General features: G+C 40.2%; 1 protein-coding gene across 1 annotated transcript; it reads left to right on the top strand.

The window, feature by feature from the left end:
- The first annotated feature begins 2263 nt into the window (after nucleotides 1–2263).
- On the top strand, nucleotides 2264–18617 carry LOC137368695 (peptidyl-prolyl cis-trans isomerase C-like). The gene is made up of 5 exons (XM_068028857.1): nucleotides 2264–2422; nucleotides 13135–13248; nucleotides 15846–15939; nucleotides 16373–16557; nucleotides 17481–18617. The coding sequence occupies exons 1-5, from the start codon at nucleotides 2324–2326 to the stop codon at nucleotides 17610–17612; spliced, it is 624 nt and encodes a 207-aa protein (XP_067884958.1). The 5' UTR covers nucleotides 2264–2323; the 3' UTR covers nucleotides 17613–18617.
- Nucleotides 18618–18923: the final 306 nt, after the last annotated feature.

The raw sequence follows: 18923 nt of genomic DNA, 5'->3' as shown, positions 1-18923 counted from the left end.
GCAATTGTCAAATTGATGTTGATCCTAGTATTTTCAATGGGCTATTGCAACGATTGCGTCACGGATCCAGAAACGGGCAAATGTCTTTATCTCATCCAGCAGACCACGAGAAATGAGAAGCATCCGCAAGTTGTCAACAAAACTTAAGGTTTTAAGTCAGGAATTCGACCTAATGCCAATTACGCTTTAATAATACCTTCTCAAGGGCAATTAGGGATGGGCAATAAATGTTGGCATAGCCAGTGACGCCCACATCCCATGAGTGAATAAAAAATGTACTACACTAGTTCTCCACATGCAAAAAATAAGTGCCGATCATTTAATTAATTTAAAAACTTAATAAAAATGTATTAAAAATAGCTCGAACGGGTCGTTAAGGTGATACAGACATAGCTATCAATTCGAGTAGTGTGTTTACAGATATCTGACAAGCTTAACCTAACATTAACATTGTCTTCCAAACAACAGCCAGCCAACATCCACCTCCATGTGTTCAAAAAGATTACATGAAAATGCAGTCTCACATTGAACAGAGCGAATCTTAGGGCACTTGATGTATTCAGTTTATGTTAGCCAAGGTGTTAATACTTCAGTTACAGCATCATACATAATAGTTTCTGTTGGTATCATTATTTTACATCCTGTATTGGTTCTTATTGTGGTTCCATTTGTAATCCTCGAGGCGACCAACATCCCCAGCTTATACACACTACTGAGTCAGCGGCGCTTGAGATGGCATGGCCATGTGAGCCGCATGGAAGATGGCAGGATCCCAAAGGACACATTGTACAGCGAGCTCGCCACTGGTATCAGACCCATCGGCCATCCATGTCTCCGCTTTAAAGATGTCTGCAAACGCGACATGAAGTCCTGTAACATTGATCACAAGTCATGGGAGTCAATTGCCAACGATCGCCAGAGCTGGCGGGAGGCCATAAAGGTGGGGCTAAAGTGTGGCAAGTCGAAGAGACTTGGCAGTGGGCAGGAAAAAAGACAGAAGTGCAAGGGGAGAGCCAACTGTGTAACAGCCCCGACAACCAATTTTTTCTGCAGCACCTGTGGAAGAGTCTGTCACTCTAGTATTGGCATTAATAGCCACTCCAGGCGCTGCTCCACAAACCACTGACCATCTCCAGGTGTTTACCCATTGTCTCTCGAGACAAGGAAGCCAAAGAAGAAGATTTGTATGACTTGATGTTTTACAAGAACCGGGGTTTATTCAGTGTTGTTGTAGTTCAAATTAATCAGTGTTTTTGATTGGACGTTTTATGACGTTAAAGGTGTGACATAAATGCAAGTTGTTGTTAAATTATCATTGCCCCAAGTGAGTATTTACAACACCAATTGGCAGGGGTACCAGGACCAGCAAAAAATGCCAAAGCAATTCTAATCTCTACTCAACAGTCAATACACGTAACTCGCGGCAAATTAAATGGTAATTGCCGCAGTTCAGTGATCTAGATGTAGACGCATCACCTGGAACTTTGTTACTTTCAGGCAACGCGGAAATTTGTCAATTGACTTACAAATTACACTTTGGTTCTATTCTTGTGTTTAGCTTTTAGATGCTCCTGGTGAAATCTTATCAGTAGTTTTTGATTTCTGTCATTTTATCAATCATCTCTGAAAAAAATATAATGAAGAATACGTTTAAGCAGAATGCACGCACATTTAGGATACCGCTAACTCGAGATACTGCAGTCTACAGAAATGACCGTGTTTTGTTAATAGTAGACTTTGCTGTCAAATTACTCCCGTTTTTCATTCAATGAGCAAGATATGTAAAGTCTTGATATCATGTCACACGCTTTCCACTGCCATAATAAAAAATAATGCTACGTAAACGCATAGCCAAGATGACCCAGTGAAGTTGTCTGAACTGCATTTCTTATACTGTTGGGATTGACGATTCTGCTCTGCCTTTAGAGAACTGCGTGTAATATTATTACGGTCAAATTATTCCTGAGATTACTGAACATTTTCACATAAAATCATTGGGTTTTCAGGGAGAAAGAGAACAAGTAAGCAGGGAAATATGATTAACTACCCTCTATCTGTGGTTTGTGAAGCAGCGCCTGGAGTGGCTCTATCTGTGGTGCATCAAAAACATGATTCATTTGGAAGTGAAAATGCGAAATTTGCAAGTCAGGTGTAAAGGTGCCCTGCCACCCATTCTGCCTGGGGATCCGGGAAAGGGCGGATGTGCCTGCTTCTCCAGCCGCCACGCTGCTGCTGTTTGCTTCCAGTAAGAGGCGGAGCCTGATTCCCTTCAGGTCTTTGTCGGTGACGATATGAGAGCCACGTAAAAGTTTATTTTCACAGGATGAAATTGCAGTTGCTTTTATTTCTTTTCATCGTGTTGCTTCTGGACCATACCACCTATGCGACTGGGAAAAGGCGAGGTCCGAAAGTAACAGCTAAGGTAGGCTCACAGTTGCTGTGGAGACAGGGCGCACACACACAACAGCCACTTCCATTCTCAACTAACACAGGCCGGATTGACATCTAATCTGTCCAATAGCGCGGCGCGCTGAAGGGACCACTGATCAAAGGCCCAATCAGTGTGGGCATAAGGCGGGTCTTCAGGTCTCCGACTTGGTTGATTTGACACTACATTGTTACACTGAGACACGCGTTTAGTTACAATGTAGTTCTCGCCAGCAAGGACAAATAGTGACAGTGATGTAGCTTCCGTGCCTCCCAACTGCTGAAAACAAACACTAAAGTCGACCTTTTGGGCTTTGGGGGGAGATGGGGAAGCTTGGAAATTCAAAGTGTCTTAACAGGAGTTGTGGATGGCACAGACGATTGCCACGTAACAGTGCAGGACCAGATCAAATACCTTGGCACTTCATCTGTAAAATAGCTGTTTAAAATATCGTGGTTAAAGCAAAAATAGGATTAATTTGGCAGTTATGCAGGGATGGCAGTTGCTTAGAAGCCCCAGCTCTTGTAATTTGCAAACGTTAATTGAATGGTTTGAGAGGAAATCAGTAAGCCGTTTTCAAAGCCATACCATCTTTTTAAAAAAAAGTAATTAGATCATGTTCAAACACACCATTGCATCACGTGGGTGATAAATACTTACGTTGAGTCTTACTTTTCAAACATTTGCAAAATACTTAGTTGGCACTGCTTCATCATTCATTGGTGACATATTTGAGTCCAAGGTGAGCTTCCAACCACATTTTTGCGACACCACTGACTGCCTGTTTCCATAACATTGCCCGACTCTGCCTGTGTCTCAGCTCATATGCTGCTGAAACCCTCATTCATGCCTTTGCTACCTCTAGACTTGACTATTCTAATGCACTCGTGGCTGGTCTCCTACAATTTACCCTCCATAAACTTGAGGTCATCCAGAACTCTGCTGCCTGTCTGCAAACTTGCACTAAATCCCATTCATCCATCACCCCTGTGCTCACTGATCTACACTGGCTCCTTATTAAGCAATGTCTCGATTTTAAAATTCTCATTCTTGTTTTCATATCCCTCCATTTCCTCCCTACCTCTGTAATCTCCTCCGGCACCACAACCCTCCAAGATATCTGCGCCCCTCCAATTCTGGCTTCTTGAGCATACCCTAATTTTAATCACTTCAACCAGTGTCTTCAGCTGCCTAGGCCCTAAGCTCTGGAATTCCAAAATTCCCTCCCTGAACCTCTATACCTCATTTTCCTCTTTTGCAACACTCCTTCAAATCTACCTTTTTGATTAAACTTTTAGTAATGACCTAATGGAGACACTGGGGTTGTCTGCCTTAGAGAAGAGAAGGTTGAGATTTGATAGAATTGTTCAAAATCATTAGGAGTCCAGACAGAGTAGGTAAAGAGAAATTGTTCCCATTGCAGAAGGGTTGAGAACCAGTGGACACTGATTTAAGGTAATAGAGCCAAAGATGACATGAGGAAAAACATTTTTATGTAGCAAGTGGTTAGGATCTGGAATGCACTGCCTGAGCATGTGGTGGAGGCAGATTCAATCGGAGCTTTCAAAAGGGAATTGGATAAGCACCTGAAAAGAAAAGAAATGCGGGGCTACGGGGGAGTGAGAATAGCTAGTAGTTGTTGCAGAGAGCTCGCATGGATACGATGGACTGAATGGCCTTGTTCTGTGCCATAACCATTCTATGATTCTATGATATCTTCTTATGTGCACTGTGCCAATTTTTGTTTTATAATGCCCCTGTGAAGCACCTTGGGATCTTTTATTGCTTTAAAGATTCTATATAAGTAAAAGTTATGAGGCAAATGCTTGCCTTAGCAATTCCAGGAATGGTCTGGAGTCTCCAAGGATTGAAGATTAATCTCCAGGACACTGCTGTGAGCAATTCAGGAAAATAGTCACAGAGGCATTAAAAAAGTTTTTTTTTCATTTTCTTTGAACACTTCTGTTTATTAGTTACAAAAATATTGAAGACTGGGAAGAAAACTATTTGATTGACAGTCAAGATTCATCCAATCGGGTAATGAAGAGCCCTCTCACTTTAAAATTGGTATGGGCAGGCAGTCCGCCGTGAGGATGTACATGTTGGGTGTAAGAGTATAATGGGGCAATTCCTATTTTTCCATTTTCCTTGTGCTGTGTGTTTGACCTGTACGCAGTACTTCTTCTTGGACATGTGGCTGATATTATCATGTGGGAATTACAGTTACAAACCAGCATGTGATCATTCCATGGCAGCTTGCTTATTCTGTAAAAAAATGCAATAGGCCCGGCTACTGTTAGCATTCTGTAAGGAATGTTATTACGGTGGATGTAGCATGTCACCAGTGGAGTCTGGAGGAGATCATGGAGCTAGGTCAGGACAAGGTTATGGAAGAATTTGAAAATAAGGATAAGAACTTCGCTGGGGCGCAGAGACACTGAAGCTAAGAGTGGATGGAGGTGATGAGAGTATGGGACTTTTATATAGTGAGGTTGCAGGCTGTGGCATTTTCAGTTGTAATTTATGGAGTGTTTACGACAACATAAATAAAATTGGGGCTGCAAGGTTATGAAGGTGTAGATTATGGTTTTAGCAGCAGAGGAAAAGTTGTGATGTGGGGCAGGCCATGTATCTTACTACCTATTACTACCACTATGAAGTAAATTTAGGGTATTTTAATGAGCTATTTCCTCTTGTAATGGACTCAATAAACTTCCTGTAAGTGGACCCTATGTTTCCCGTGAAGCTGAATCTGCAACCTCTGACTTTCTAGTCCTAGAACTCTCATAATCCTTGATCTCTGGTGCCCTCTGTACTTTATTGCTCAGTAAGCCCTCCATAATATGGTATTATGAACACACCATGCTCAAACAGAGCTCAGATTCTGATTTAGCTAACTGAATTTGTTTACATAAGTAAACATAAGAACATAAGAAATAGGGAGCAGGAGTAGGCCATTTGGCTGATCATGACTGATCTTCTACCTCAACTCCATCTTCTTGCACTATCCCCGTACTCCTTAATTCATTTAGTACTCAAACATCTATCAACCTATGCCTTGAATATAATCCATGACTGAAAATCCACAGCTCTCTGGGGTACAGAATTACAAAGATGCACAAACCTTTGAGTGGAGAAATTTCTCCTATCTCAGTTCTACCCTCATTCTGAATCTGTGACCCCATGTTCCAGATTTCCCATTTTCTCAGCATCTAATCTGTCAAGTCCCTTAAGAATTTTATATCTTTCAATTAGATCACCTCTCCTCCTTCTAAACTCCATGGAATATAGGCTTAGTCTACTTAATCTCTCCTTATAGGACAATCTCCTTATCCCAGCAACCAATTTAGTGAACCTTCATTGCGTTCCCTTTGCGCAAGTATGGCCTTCCATTGGTAAGGAGACCAAATTGTGCAAAGTACTCCAGGAGTGGCCTCACCAATGCCTTGTATAATTGTAGGAAGAGTTATTTACTCTTATACTCCAATACCTTTGTAACTAAAGCTAATTATTTGCGTAGCTGCATGTTAACTTTCTGTAATTCACGTACAAGATCATCCAGGTCCCGCTGAATGCAAACATTTTCCAGCCTCTCACCATTCAAATAATTTTTTTTTTAATTTTTCCTATCAAAGTGGATAACTTCACACTTCACCACATTGTATTCCATCTGCCATGTACTTGCCACTCACCCAAACAGTCTATATCCCTCTATAGCCTGTTTGTGTCCACCTCAGCACTTACTTCCTCCACCTAACTTTGTATCGTCAGCAAACCTAGATGCATTACACTCAGTCCACTCATCTAAGTCATTAATGTAGATTGTAAATAGCTGAGGCCAAAGTACTGATATTTGCAGTACCCCGCTAGTTACAGCCTGTCAACCTGAATGTGTCCCGTTTATTGCTACTCTCTGTTTTATGTCTGTTAACCAATCTTCAATGCATGCTAGTATATTTTCCCCCAAACCCATGAGTCCTAATTTTGTGTAATAACCTCTGGTATGGCACCTTACCAGCTGTTTTTTGAAAATTCAAATACATTACATCCACTGGTTTCCCAATTATCCATCTTACTAGCTACGTCCTCAAAAAACCCTAACAGATTTGTCAAATATGATTTCCCTTTCATAAATCCATGTTGACTCAGCTTAATCATATTATGATTTTCTAGGTGCTCTGTTACCACATATTTATTAATAGATTCTAGCATTTTGCCTACTACTACTGATGCTAGACTAACTTGCCTATAGTTCCACATTTTCTCTCTTCCTCCTTTCTTAAATAGCAGGGTTATGTTTGCTACCTTCCAGTCTTTGAGAACTGTTCTAGACTCTAAGATGTTCTGGAAGAGCTAAACTAATGCATTTACTATCTCTGCAGCTACCTCTTTTAAAATCCGAGGATACAGGTAATTGGGTCCAGGGGATCTGTCACCACTTAGTCCCATTCACTTCTCTAGCACTATTTCTTTACTTATTGTTACGACTGAGGCAGGATGAGTGCACCGTCTTTTCTAGTTCCACTTCTCCACAGGTCACAACATACACTTAAATGTTCACCTGGTTACTGATATAGCCAATCATATACTCGATTTATTTATCCCAAAATAAAATATAACAACCAGTTTCTTTCATAAACAACAAATTATCAGTTTATTATGAAACAAGACTTAACCAGTAACAAAGCAAAGCATTAACACACCGATTGAAATATGAAGGTTCCCTTTTTAAATTCCCCAATTACACTCACACGCACACACTGGAAAAAATACAGAAATTCTCTCTGCAGAGGTCTGTTATAAAAGTAAAGACAAAAAAGTCTACTTTGGCCAAATACTTGCTAATTCTTGCTGATAAAAAGAGAAGATATGGAAGGAAGTCAGTTGTCCCGTTTTTGGTCTGGCGTCCAGGTCTACGGAGACGGGTCACTGGGATTGTTTCAGAAGCAGTCCATTCAGGGGATGTTGAGAATTATTCTAGCAGGCTTTCTTGGAGAAATGTGGCATCAGGGTTTTCCGCCAGCACACACTTGAATCACAGGATTTTGTTTCCAGCTTCTCAGGAGCGATGCAGCACCAGATATTTTTAGCTCTCCCACACAGGATCTTTGCAGGATTTCTTCAAAGAGGTAGAGAAAGAGGTGAGCTGGGTGGTTTCTTTTTTCTTGGCAGGAAAAACACCAACTGTCTTCAAACAGTTCACACCCAACTAAACTGAAAACAATGTCCAAACCCCAAACAGAGAGTCGACCTCCTGACCTCCATAAACCTTGACACGTGGCTTCTCTGTAACCATTTTTCCCAAGGTCACCAAGGGTTCTGTTGTTTACTGAGCCCAAAGCACATGATTTCCAGCACAACTGGTTTTCAAACAACATCTCAAGTGTCCTTTCAGTGAACTTGGTTTAAAAAAAACGCATCCATGCAATCTTTTCAGTTTTAACACAAGTCCTCAAAAAATAAAATATTTAAAAAGATGGAAGCACTTTTGTAACATTATACTGATTTCTTTAGTTCCTCATTCTCGCTGGACCCTTGGTTCCTCATTATTTCCAGAAAGGTTTTGTGTCTTCTACCATGAAGATAGATACAAAGTATTTGTTTAATGTCTCTGCTATTTCCTTATTCCCCATTATAATTTCACCTATCTCTGCTACTAAAGGACCTATTTTACTTTCACTAATCTTTTGCTATTGAAACATTTGCAATCTGTTTTTATGTCTCTTGCTAGTCTAGTCGCATATTCTCTTTTCTCTTTCATTATCAATTTCTTGATCCTCCTTTGCTGAGTTCTAAAATTCACCCTCAGGCTTACTACATTTTTTGACAACATTATAAGTCTTTTTCCTTTGATCTAATACTATCTAATACCTCTTAGTAGTCATGAGTGGACCATTTATTCTGTGGGGTTTTTGTGCCCTAAAGAAATGTATATTTATAGTCGCTTGGTAGTACAGAACTTGAGTATTGCTGATAAAAGAGACATGTTGTCGAAGCATTTTGCACTGATCAGGAGAGAATCAAGAATGCCAAATTTCAAAGGGAGCAACATTTTACACAGCATGAGAAAAGGGTGCTAATTGGTGGCAAGTCACTCTAAATGGTTGAGGTGTTACCATGGAGAATGCACCAGGGAACTATTGTCCCCATGGTCTTGTTTAATTGAAAAAAGGCACAATTCCTGGACATGTTTCTTTTTCCTGCAGAGGACAGGTTCCTGCATATGAATATATGTAGCTTCTAGCAAGCGTAAGTGAGCCACATTGCGAGTCTGACTGATAATCTTAAATTTGTTGTTAGTGTAATTCTTAGCACACTCAGGATTGTTCATTAAGGGCTGTCTAATTGCAGAATCACATCTAACGTTAGACATTGTGTTCTGAGCTTTGCAAGGACAGGCTGGTTGAGTACGGTCTGTATTCTACCTATTGCGAACAGACGGAGGGACATGCTGTTTGATACGATGTTTGCCGGTGCAATGCCATGTAGATAGGCTGTACGTCCCAACGACTGGCGGATCATATTGAACAGCACATCCCTTCGGCTGTTTGCAATAAGCAGATTACTGACCGTACTCAACCAACCTGTACTTACAAAAGTCAGAACCCAATGTCTAATGTTAGATGTGATTTCACAATTGGACAGCACTTACTGAACAATCCCTAGTGTGCTAACAATTACACAAACAACCAATTTAAGATTAACAGTCGGGCTTGCAATGTGGCTTACTTACCCTTGTTAGAAGCTACATATATTCATAAGCAGGGACCTGTCCTCTGCAGGCAAAAGGAACATGTCCAGGCATTGCGGCTTTTTAAAATTAAACAAAAGCATGCGGGACATAAGTTCTCTGATGCATTCTCCATTGCAATGCCTCAACTGATCAGCACCCTTTCCTCATGCAGTGGAAATTGATGCTCCCTTGTGTCTGTCCTGATGAGTGCAAAACAAAAAGCTTCGACAGCCTGTTTCTTTTTTCAGGAATGTCTATTTGTTGCAAATTATTTATTAATTCTTTAAATGTTAGCCATTGCTTGTCTACCATCACATAGATTTTAATGTAGTTTCCCAATCAACAGCCCAAATTTTACGTTGGGTGGGAGGCCCCGCTCACCGACCAAAAAGTTGGGGGTGAGTCCGCCTCCGCCGGGCCTGGGGACCCACACCAGGATTTTATGCTCCCTAGGCCCTTAATTGGCCTTGGGTGGGGCTTCCACCTCTCTGAAGCAGGAAGTCCTGCCTAATGGAGCTGCCGGCCGATCAGCAGGCTGGCAACTCTCAGTCCCAGCAGCGCCACCAGGAGTGGTGGTCACTCCTGGGACTGCACCCAGCCAACAGAAGCAGGAGGGACGACGGCCCTGGAACCAAGGTAAGTGTCCCCGGCGAGGCCCCAAAAAATCGGCTGGGCCCCATGAGGCAAGGGTGTTTCGGTTGTGGGGGCCGGGGAGGAGTGTTGTGCAGTGGGGAAGGTTGGGTCATGGGGGGTGCCCTCTGTGGGGTGCCCGATCAGGAGGGCCCCCCCCACAGCCCACAAGAAGGCCGCCAGGTTTTACCTAGCAGCATTCTGGGGGCCTGAGCCGCCCCTCAGCCGCTGGTAAAATACCAGTGGTGGCGGGAGGAGGCCCTTAAGTGACAGTTAATTGCCCACTTAAGAGCCTTGATTGGTCCGGGGTAGGCGGACCGTTTCTTTCCGCCGTCGCCCCATGTAAAACTGCAGTGGGGGCATGAAGGCATTGGGAACGGCACTCCCCGCCTCCCACTCAATTTTACGACCCCCCCGCCACAAGCCCATTCATGTGGGGGCTGTAAAATTCCGGCCTACCTTAGCCAACTCATCCCTCATACCTACATAGTTTGCTTTGTTTAGATTTAAGACCCTAGTTTTGGACTTAACTAAATCGCTTTCAAACTCAATATAACAAGTACATATACAGAATTACACAAGCTTAGCTACAGTAAAAGCAGCAAAAGGCTTGATCTTTCAAAGCTACATTTTGCTTCTGAAAGCAATAGTCACATTCCAGCTGTTGCTTTCAATTTTATTTATGCAGGAATACCCTGGCTTCTATGCTTTTGTGGTTTTCTCAATCTTTGCCAGAGATTTAAATGTCCCATTGACCTTTGAACAAACAGACTTAATGGCAAATTCCAGGTAAACATAAAGTAATGTCTTAAGAAGTTACATCACATTGAATGATCCACCTCCCAAACTAAATCTTCCTGGCTTGACTAACACATTACTACAGTTTGAAAGTTGAAATCAAAATTTTCTTCTGGGAGCAGATGATCATCTTAAACCATCCAAATCCTTAGCTTCATATCTGTACACAGTACAATGTGTTACTTTATATTTACTAGTGATCATTCCACGGCATGCTCCCAGTTTATTGGAGGGATTCAGAAATAGGTACTTAGAATTTCTTGTAATCTTGGCAGAAGAATGGTGGAAACTCAGGAGAAATTGCATAAACAGTTGTTTACACTATTTCTCTGGTATTTAACTAAGGTTGTGGAAGGAGATCAGAGTGCCCTGCAGAAATTCTATCCCATATTGTTCTGTTTTTGTTCGTGTTGCCAGTGTCTTTTTAAATTGATGTGCATGTATGTGTTAATTTTGTGTCTGCGTGAAAATAGGACTCTGCCTGTGAATTATGTGTTTTTTAAGTAGATCTGTCTCTTTCAGATATGTCTGTATTGGTTTGGTATATATCTTGTAGATTTTTGTTTTTGACTTGATGTTTCGGTGAATATATAGAAATGTTGGATGGGAAAAGACCAACTGGTCCATTTAGCCCATGGACCAGTTGATCTCTTCCTGGTGAATCTGTGCCCCAGTTTCTGCACTGCCTGTCTCTGCCACAGCTTGGCTAGGGGCATGGTTGGTTCGGGAGCACAAGACTTCAGCACTACAGTCAGGATGTTATCAGGGTCCTTTGCCTTTGTTGTATCCAGTGCCTTTCAGCCATTTCTTGATATCATGTGGAGTGAATTGAATTGGCTAAATTTTGGCATCTGTGATTCTGGGGACCTCAGGAGGAGGCCAAAATGGATCATCTGCTAGGCACGTCTGACTGAAGACGGTGCAAATGCTTCAGCCTTGTCTGGCATGTTGGGCTCTGTCATGAATGTTCATGGTCCTCTCCTCTTGTTAGTTTTTAATTGTCCACCACCATCTATGACTGGATGGGGCAGGTCTACAGTGCTTTGGGCCTATCCGTTGGTTGTGGGATCACTTTGCTCTGTCTATAGCAGGCTGCTTCTGCTGATTAGCATGTTTGTTGTCCTGTGTTGTAGGTTCACCACTTTGGTCCCTTATTTTTAGGTATGCCTGGTGCTGCTCCTGGTATGCTCTCCTGCACCCCTCATTGAACCAGGGTTGTTCTCCTGGTTTCATGGTAATGGTAGAGTGAGGGATTTGCCAGGCCATGAGGTTACAGCTTGTGGTGGAGTACAGTTCTGCCGCTGCTGATGGTTTGCAGCACCTCTTGATGCTAGATCTGAATCTATCCCACACAACAGAAAGGAGGGTGTCCTCGGTGTGAAGATGGCACTTGGTCTCCACAAGGAGTGTGTGATGGTCAATCCTACCAATACTGTCATGGATAGATGCATCTGCAATGGGTAGATTGGTGAGTACAAGGTCATTTAGGGTTTTCCCTCTTTTTGGCAGATATGTTCTTGAGAACACGGCCAGCTCAGTAAGTAGTGGTGTTGCTGAGCCACTCTTAGTGATGAACGTTGAAGTCCTCAACCCAAAGTACATTCTGTGCCATTGCTATCATCAGTGCCTCTTCCAAATGGTGTTCAATGTGGAGGAGTACTGATTCATCAGTTGAGGCAGGGCAGTAGGTGGTAATTTGAACTGATACCATGAGATTTCATGGGGGTCCAAAGTCAATGTTGAGGACTCCCAGGGCCACTCCCTCGTGATTCGATACTATAACTCTGATGGGTCTGCCATGGTGATGGGACAGGATATATCCAGGGATGGTGATGGAGGATTCTGGGACATTGGCTGTAACGTATGATTCAGTGAGTATAACTGTGTCAGGCTTGACTAGTCTGTGAGATAGCTGTCCCAATTTTGGCACAAGTCCACAGATGTTAGTGAGGACTTTGCAGGGTCAACTGGGCTGGATGTGCCTTTGTTGTATCTGATGGCTAGGTTGATGCTAGGTGATCAGTTGTGTTTTATTTTTATTTGACTTTTCCGTAGTGGTTTGATACAACTGAATAGATTGCTGGGCCATTTCAGAGGCCAGTTAAGAATGAACCACACTGATACAGGTTGTATTTCTAGGTGAGGACCATTGACATTGAGGAGGTGTACTTCCCAACTTGCCTTACCACTGCGGTAGAAAGAGACAACCACAAATTGTAGATTTTAATATACTTCTCCATAAAAAAATTCTTTGTTTTCAATTTTAATGGATTTTTACCTTGAAGTTGTAAAAATGAAATACACTCTACTCTTAATTCAAAGTTGCTTTATTTGAAGTATCTGTTAATTTTGCAAAAAGCCATCTGTGCTGTTTTATGAAAATTATTTAATTCATACCGATGGGCAATTTGAGAAAAAATAAGTTTAAATTAACATGTGCATTTTTGAGGGATGTTTCAGGCAGATGGAGATATTGTAATTCAGACCAAACTTACCACATTAGTTTATAAGGTACAACACTAACAAAGATTTTCTACAACTTTAGGCATTCTTTGATATTCAAATTGGTGGTAAAGATGTTGGAAGGATTGTCATCGGTTTATTTGGTAAAGTTGTTCCTTTGACAGTAGAAAACTTTATCATCCTAGCAACAGGCGAGGTAAGATACTGTTAAATTTTAGTTACTCATGATTTAACGTTATCATACAAATTAGAAATACAATTTATTTTATTAAGTACTCATCACCTTTTTCACTCTATGCACACAATTTTCTGAGCCACTTATATAGTCTGCCTTCCTATTTTGTCCAAATCTAGGTAATATTGCAGAATTGGGTGCATGAATTGTAATGATTTTTAAATATCTAAATGCATCTAACTTTATATCCATGCAATCTTTGCATCAATTCAAAGCAGTTTTAATGTTGCTGAATCTGTAGTATTCCTGTAGGTCAAATAATGTATTCCAAGAGTTAATTCACTGGCGCAAGACTAGCTTCAGGAGATATTCTCACACCGCTTCTGCTTCATGCAAGTTATAGTATAATTAATATTGGAACAACATCCAGGTGGTCACATGCAAACCCTCAAGTATCAGCATTACGCTTGGTGTCAAACTGCAGCCTAAAACTTTATCTCCCCACACGCAGTAATGGGCTGTATCTCAGAAACATGGACTGCATTAGATACACACACAAGGAAACAGATTGGACTAAATTATTGCCTTAAACTTTAGTAGTTCTTTTTAACTATTTATACTGCATTTTCATGTATTTCTCATGGAACATATAATTCTACCCAAAAGAACAGGCTGCTCCCATGCTTCTATCAAAGCACTTGAAGACACCACAGTCACTGGAATGTTTGGCTCTCCTATTGTTTCTCCCTCTCTCCCTGTGATGACTTGTCTGGCTGTCTCTTTGCTTTCCCATAATGACACAACTATGCCTGGTGAGGAAGCAATGTAAGAAATTGAGAAAACTTGCTCCAACTTTATGCCAGATGAATTTTCCTCATTTTAATTCTTTCAGTTTTTAAATCCACTTCCATAATATACCATCATGTAGCTTCCAGGATGAGCAAGAGTCTTTTTCTCTGGTCTTGGCGAGTGATGCTCAGGAACTAATTGCTAAATGATGTACACTAACGTGCTGGGTGTCTCTCCCTGATTTATTATTTTCACTCCTTGCTTCAGCTCTCTCCAGTTACAGGCAAAACTGGAAACTCTCTGTGGAGAAGTGTATCAGGTCTCATTCTCAGGAACACACATTAAAATAACTTACTTTAACTGTTTAACTTGTAGAATTGAATCCAGATAAACTAATGTAAATTGCCAAGAAATTGTTATGCTTGGATCAGTTATGCATTTATTCAGGCTTTAGTGTATATGCTAAAAATCAAAGCCCTAACTCTAATCTTGATGAGACTCTTAGTTCAGTACAGGTTGCCAATGTTGGTATTTGAAATTTTTTTATGAATATTGAAAAAAGACACTTAATATATAAGGATGATGAAAGGAGATTGATCAAAGGGAAATATGCACATTCTACCTATTGCAGCACACTAAATAGGCCTATTTTTGTTTTTTCTTCCAGCATGTTTTAATTTTATGTGGTTACAGCAGGATTTCTTAGCAACAATCAAAATCTCAACATCTAAAGAAGTATATCATAAATATACATTATGAAACATTCCATCCGTCTTTCTAAACTGGGAAAAAAATAAACAAGCATCCTTTGATTATCCACCACCACTCCCCTGGCCCCCCACCCCCCCCGTCCCCGCACCCCACCGCCGGCCATTTTGATTTGGGCTCCTAGTTTGTATTTCTTGTTTTATGTATCCAGATTTTGTCCATATTTATAACTTTCAATCTAATTTATTTTTTGCAGTCACTTATCACTACTACTAGGTCTAACCATACATGCAAGTATCCAGTGGATGATTCCAAACTGGACAATTTGTCATTATGATAAAAGTAATGTTTAGTGCAGTACTGACATTGTGCTACTAGGTGTCACCTGTTTAAAAATTGTATCATACTTACAAAGGATTCTAAAGACATCTAGAACAAGTCATTGTTACTGCATAGTCTTACCCCTCCCCCATCCCAATGTGCCTCACAGTCACTGAAGTATTTCTGAAAAATAGCACTGTTGCATTATAGGGGAACAATTTGCATGTGACAAGGTCCTGTTAACAGCAATGAGATAAATGACCAGTTCTCACTGATGTTGGTTGAGGCAAAAACGTTGGCTCAGGCTCTGAGAGAACATCTCAGATCATCTTTGAATCATCCCTGAGATCTTTTACATCCAATTGAGAGGGGGTTTGGTTACAATGGCAGCATGTTTCATCATGTGATCAAGGATTTCTTGATATAGGGAAACATAATCCAGTTTTTTAAGGAGATATTTTCATAGTTTTTTTTTTCTAAAGGTTTTTTTTTGGCCTAAGGTTCTGAACCGACATTCTGCAGGAGAGAAATCCAGCTTGTAATATCGTATGTGGACAACTGTATTCTGTTTCCCACAGTTGATGATTGACTGACTACATTTAGTCTGTTCTTTAACTTTCCATGGAATTTTTACTGCTAAAGAGAAAATATGTAAAGTAGTGTTTTATAAAATTAATGCTCATTATTTTCATTGATGTGTAAAGTTTATATATTGATCAAGCTTTTCATTAAGTTTTCCATGCCAGAACTCAAATTAACAGATTAAAGTGTTCTGTAATATTTTTTTACATTTTTTCTAGAGAGGGTTTGGTTATAATGGCAGCACGTTTCATCGTGTGATCAAGGATTTCTTGATACAGGGTGGAGATATTACTTCAGGAAATGGAAGAGAAGGTAATGATTGTCTATGAATTTTAATTTTTTTTCTAAAATATACTGCAAATACTTTCCTTCAGTTTCTGTTATACCGTTTTTCATCGTTTACAATTATGTTTTACATTAGAAACTGGTTTTACTTAATCAGAAAAATAGAAGCTGGATTGTGACTTTGTTTTTGGTTTGCAGTGTTCTAAAGGTTTTGGAATCAAAACAAGTACCATGTTTAATTTACTGATACTTTAGTCTTTTCCACTTGCTATATGTGCTAATCAGTTTGTTTGACTTACATAATGACATTCTAAGAATATAGAACTTGTGGTTAGAGCACAAACTAGAGACCTCTAGATAGATATTTCAACATAGTTAATGTTTTGTAAATACCTGGCATTAAAGTGTCAGATTAATGTACGCCTTGTAAAGTACTATACACTGCTCTTTGATGTTCTAGGAATAAGCATCTATGGAGCGAATTTTCCAGATGAAAACTTCAAGCTGAAACACTATGGAATTGGATGGGTCAGCATGGCCAATGCAGGACCAGATACTAACAGCTCCCAGTTTTTTATTTCATTGACAAAACCAAAGTGGCTAGATGGAAAGCATGTGGTGTTTGGCAAGGTCATAGCTGGAATGGTAACTAAGTATTTTCTTCTCTGAGTGACAAATACTGCATATAATTGTTTTCTAAAAACTTTTATTTTAGTAACAGTGGCTATGTGTATAAGTAAGATACTATTCCACTAAACTGAGGATAGACTAGCTATCTAAGCAGCAAGACAAAGAGTAAAGTCCACAAATCCAGCCATCTTCAGTTTGGGAGTGAATATATCCATTATCAATCACTACTATCCAGTTGGAGGTTCAAGAGCTTTTAATTTCATTTTATTTTTAAATGCATTAAGTACATTATTTACACAGTGACCTAATAATTGCAGGGAATCAAATAATGAAATCAATTCTTCAATGAAGTTTAACAATCTTCTGTTGAAAAATACGGACACCATATACACACTTAGGTGTTTTATGTTTACACAATAAGGTTACATACAGCACACTTTTTATTGGCCTGCATGTGCGATAAAGGATTATGTTTATGTGCAGGGAAGAATGGCCTGCTCTCCATAAGTGAGAGTGCACCAATTATTTAATACCGTGCTACAACAGACAGCATTAAAACTTCCAGCAGCTGAGAACAGGCTATGCTTTTCTCTGAACACGGCCATAATACTTGCAATGAAATCCAGAGGAGTGCATGAGCATGAAGTGGCAGAGAATTGTGTGACTCAAGCACAGGAATACGGAGCTGAAGGATCAGCTGGGCATATGAATGGGCATAATTTTGGGTGTAACTTCCTGATTCTGTTCCCACAGGAAATTCCAATCAGTTATTGTCAACATTTGTGATTAAAGATAAGGATAGAGACACATGGGAGTATAATCAAGTGAAACATTAGTCATGATAATATGGTAGCTTTTGGGGACTGTTGAAAATGTTGAAAATGTAAATTTAATAAATCTCCCAGAATATTACTCAGTTTTTCTTCTTGTGTTTCTAGCCTGTGGTACACATGATAGAACTCCAGGAAACAAACAATGAATATCAACCTTTCCAAAACTGTGTGATAGTAAATAGCGGCAAGATAGATGTTAAAGAACCTTTTGTGGTTGAAGTAAACGAAGATGAGTAACTGGATAGCACACCAGTGTCTCTCAGGAATAACAGATGATATGGTTAAATTTTTATGTTGGTGATTTACCAAAGCATTATTCTACTTTTTCTTTCTGACTTCTTGAGCAAAATAAATGACTTGGTATATTTAGAAGGTTATTGCACTATATAGTGCCCTAGAAATAGGTCCGCATTGTGCTCTTTCTCAGTTAGTAACTTACCTGAATGTGGAGTCAGGAGGAACAGGAGCGTTCCTTTGACCACATGTTAAAGGAAACAATCGGCTCCACTCTGCCTGCAGTTCCCCTCTCCAATTGCCACCACTGTCTGACCTGAACCCTGGTCCCGACCCATCTAGCTGAGAGCTGATGCGACACTAGCATTGACTCCTCTTTCCCTATGGTCTCTCACCACCTCATGGCTCCATTGAAATGAGACCCGAAGCCCAATATTGGGACAATCTTGGGCCTCACCATTCAGGTGCAGAGTATGCACAAATGGACGTGCCTGAATTTCTGGGCCTATGTTTTTCATACAACTTTAAAAGTGAAAAAATATTCTCTACTGTTTGGAGTTGTATGTAATGCTTTTTACTTTGTTGCAATTCAGCTTTTATGAAAATATATTGTAAAACATCAAGTTTATGAGTTAGATTTGCAATCTAACAGATCAATTACAATGAAAAAAAAGGTTTGTTCTCAGCCAAACATTTTAATTAAAATAATTGCAATATTTACTTAACTGTTGGACTCAAAACTGCTATTTGAGTGGAAACATCTGTGGTGTATTTTACCTGGAATAAACCTAACTACTGAGGAAATTAAACATTTGTCATCAATGTTAAATGTTTTAAGTTTGTTAAGGACTGAAAACATGCATGTAAGAATGAGTTTTTAAATGTAATGTTAGTCGAGTGTTAGTAAGTGTTCTGTCTTTACTTTGCAATGAACTTACCTGCTGAAGTTAGCTTTTTACTGTGATCATTCCTGACAAAACTGGTGTATCATCTTCTGAATGATAACAGAAGCCTATTTGAATAAAGGAGGACTCATTAAAGTATGCACTTGTAATTCTAATTGTTTAATATTTCAGGAACAGCAATTCAAGAGGAAACCATTAAGCTTTGAGTCAATGGGCTGGATTTTGCTGTCAGTGGTGAAGCAATGGCGCTCAGTGCTGACCTCAAACATAGCTGCCCACAAAGATCTAGTGATCTCTGGTGTGGTTTTCCCCTTTCCCAATGGCAGTTCAAATCTGGAGCCAAGTCAAGGGGATCACTAGGTGTCAGCAACAGTGCTATCAGCAAGCAGCCAATAACATTGAATCTTCT

Source organism: Heterodontus francisci, chromosome 4 (assembly GCF_036365525.1).
Source record: "Heterodontus francisci isolate sHetFra1 chromosome 4, sHetFra1.hap1, whole genome shotgun sequence".
Taxonomy (NCBI): Eukaryota; Metazoa; Chordata; class Chondrichthyes; order Heterodontiformes; family Heterodontidae; genus Heterodontus; species Heterodontus francisci.
The sequence above is the reverse complement of the archived record's forward strand: the minus strand, read 5'-3'. Positions and strand labels throughout refer to the sequence as shown.

What these genes read in the sequence shown, in the direction of transcription:
- LOC137368695 (XM_068028857.1), top strand. Translation starts at nt 2,324, where the DNA reads ATGAAATTGCAGTTGCTTTTATTTCTTTTCATCGTGTTGCTTCTGGAC. An exon ending in TCATCCTAGCAACAGGCGAG is followed by an intron (nt 13,249 to 15,845) that starts GTAAGATACTGT and finishes CATTTTTTCTAG; the next exon opens with AGAGGGTTTGGTTATAATGG. An exon ending in GCAAGGTCATAGCTGGAATG is followed by an intron (nt 16,558 to 17,480) that starts GTAACTAAGTAT and finishes TTGTGTTTCTAG; the next exon opens with CCTGTGGTACACATGATAGA.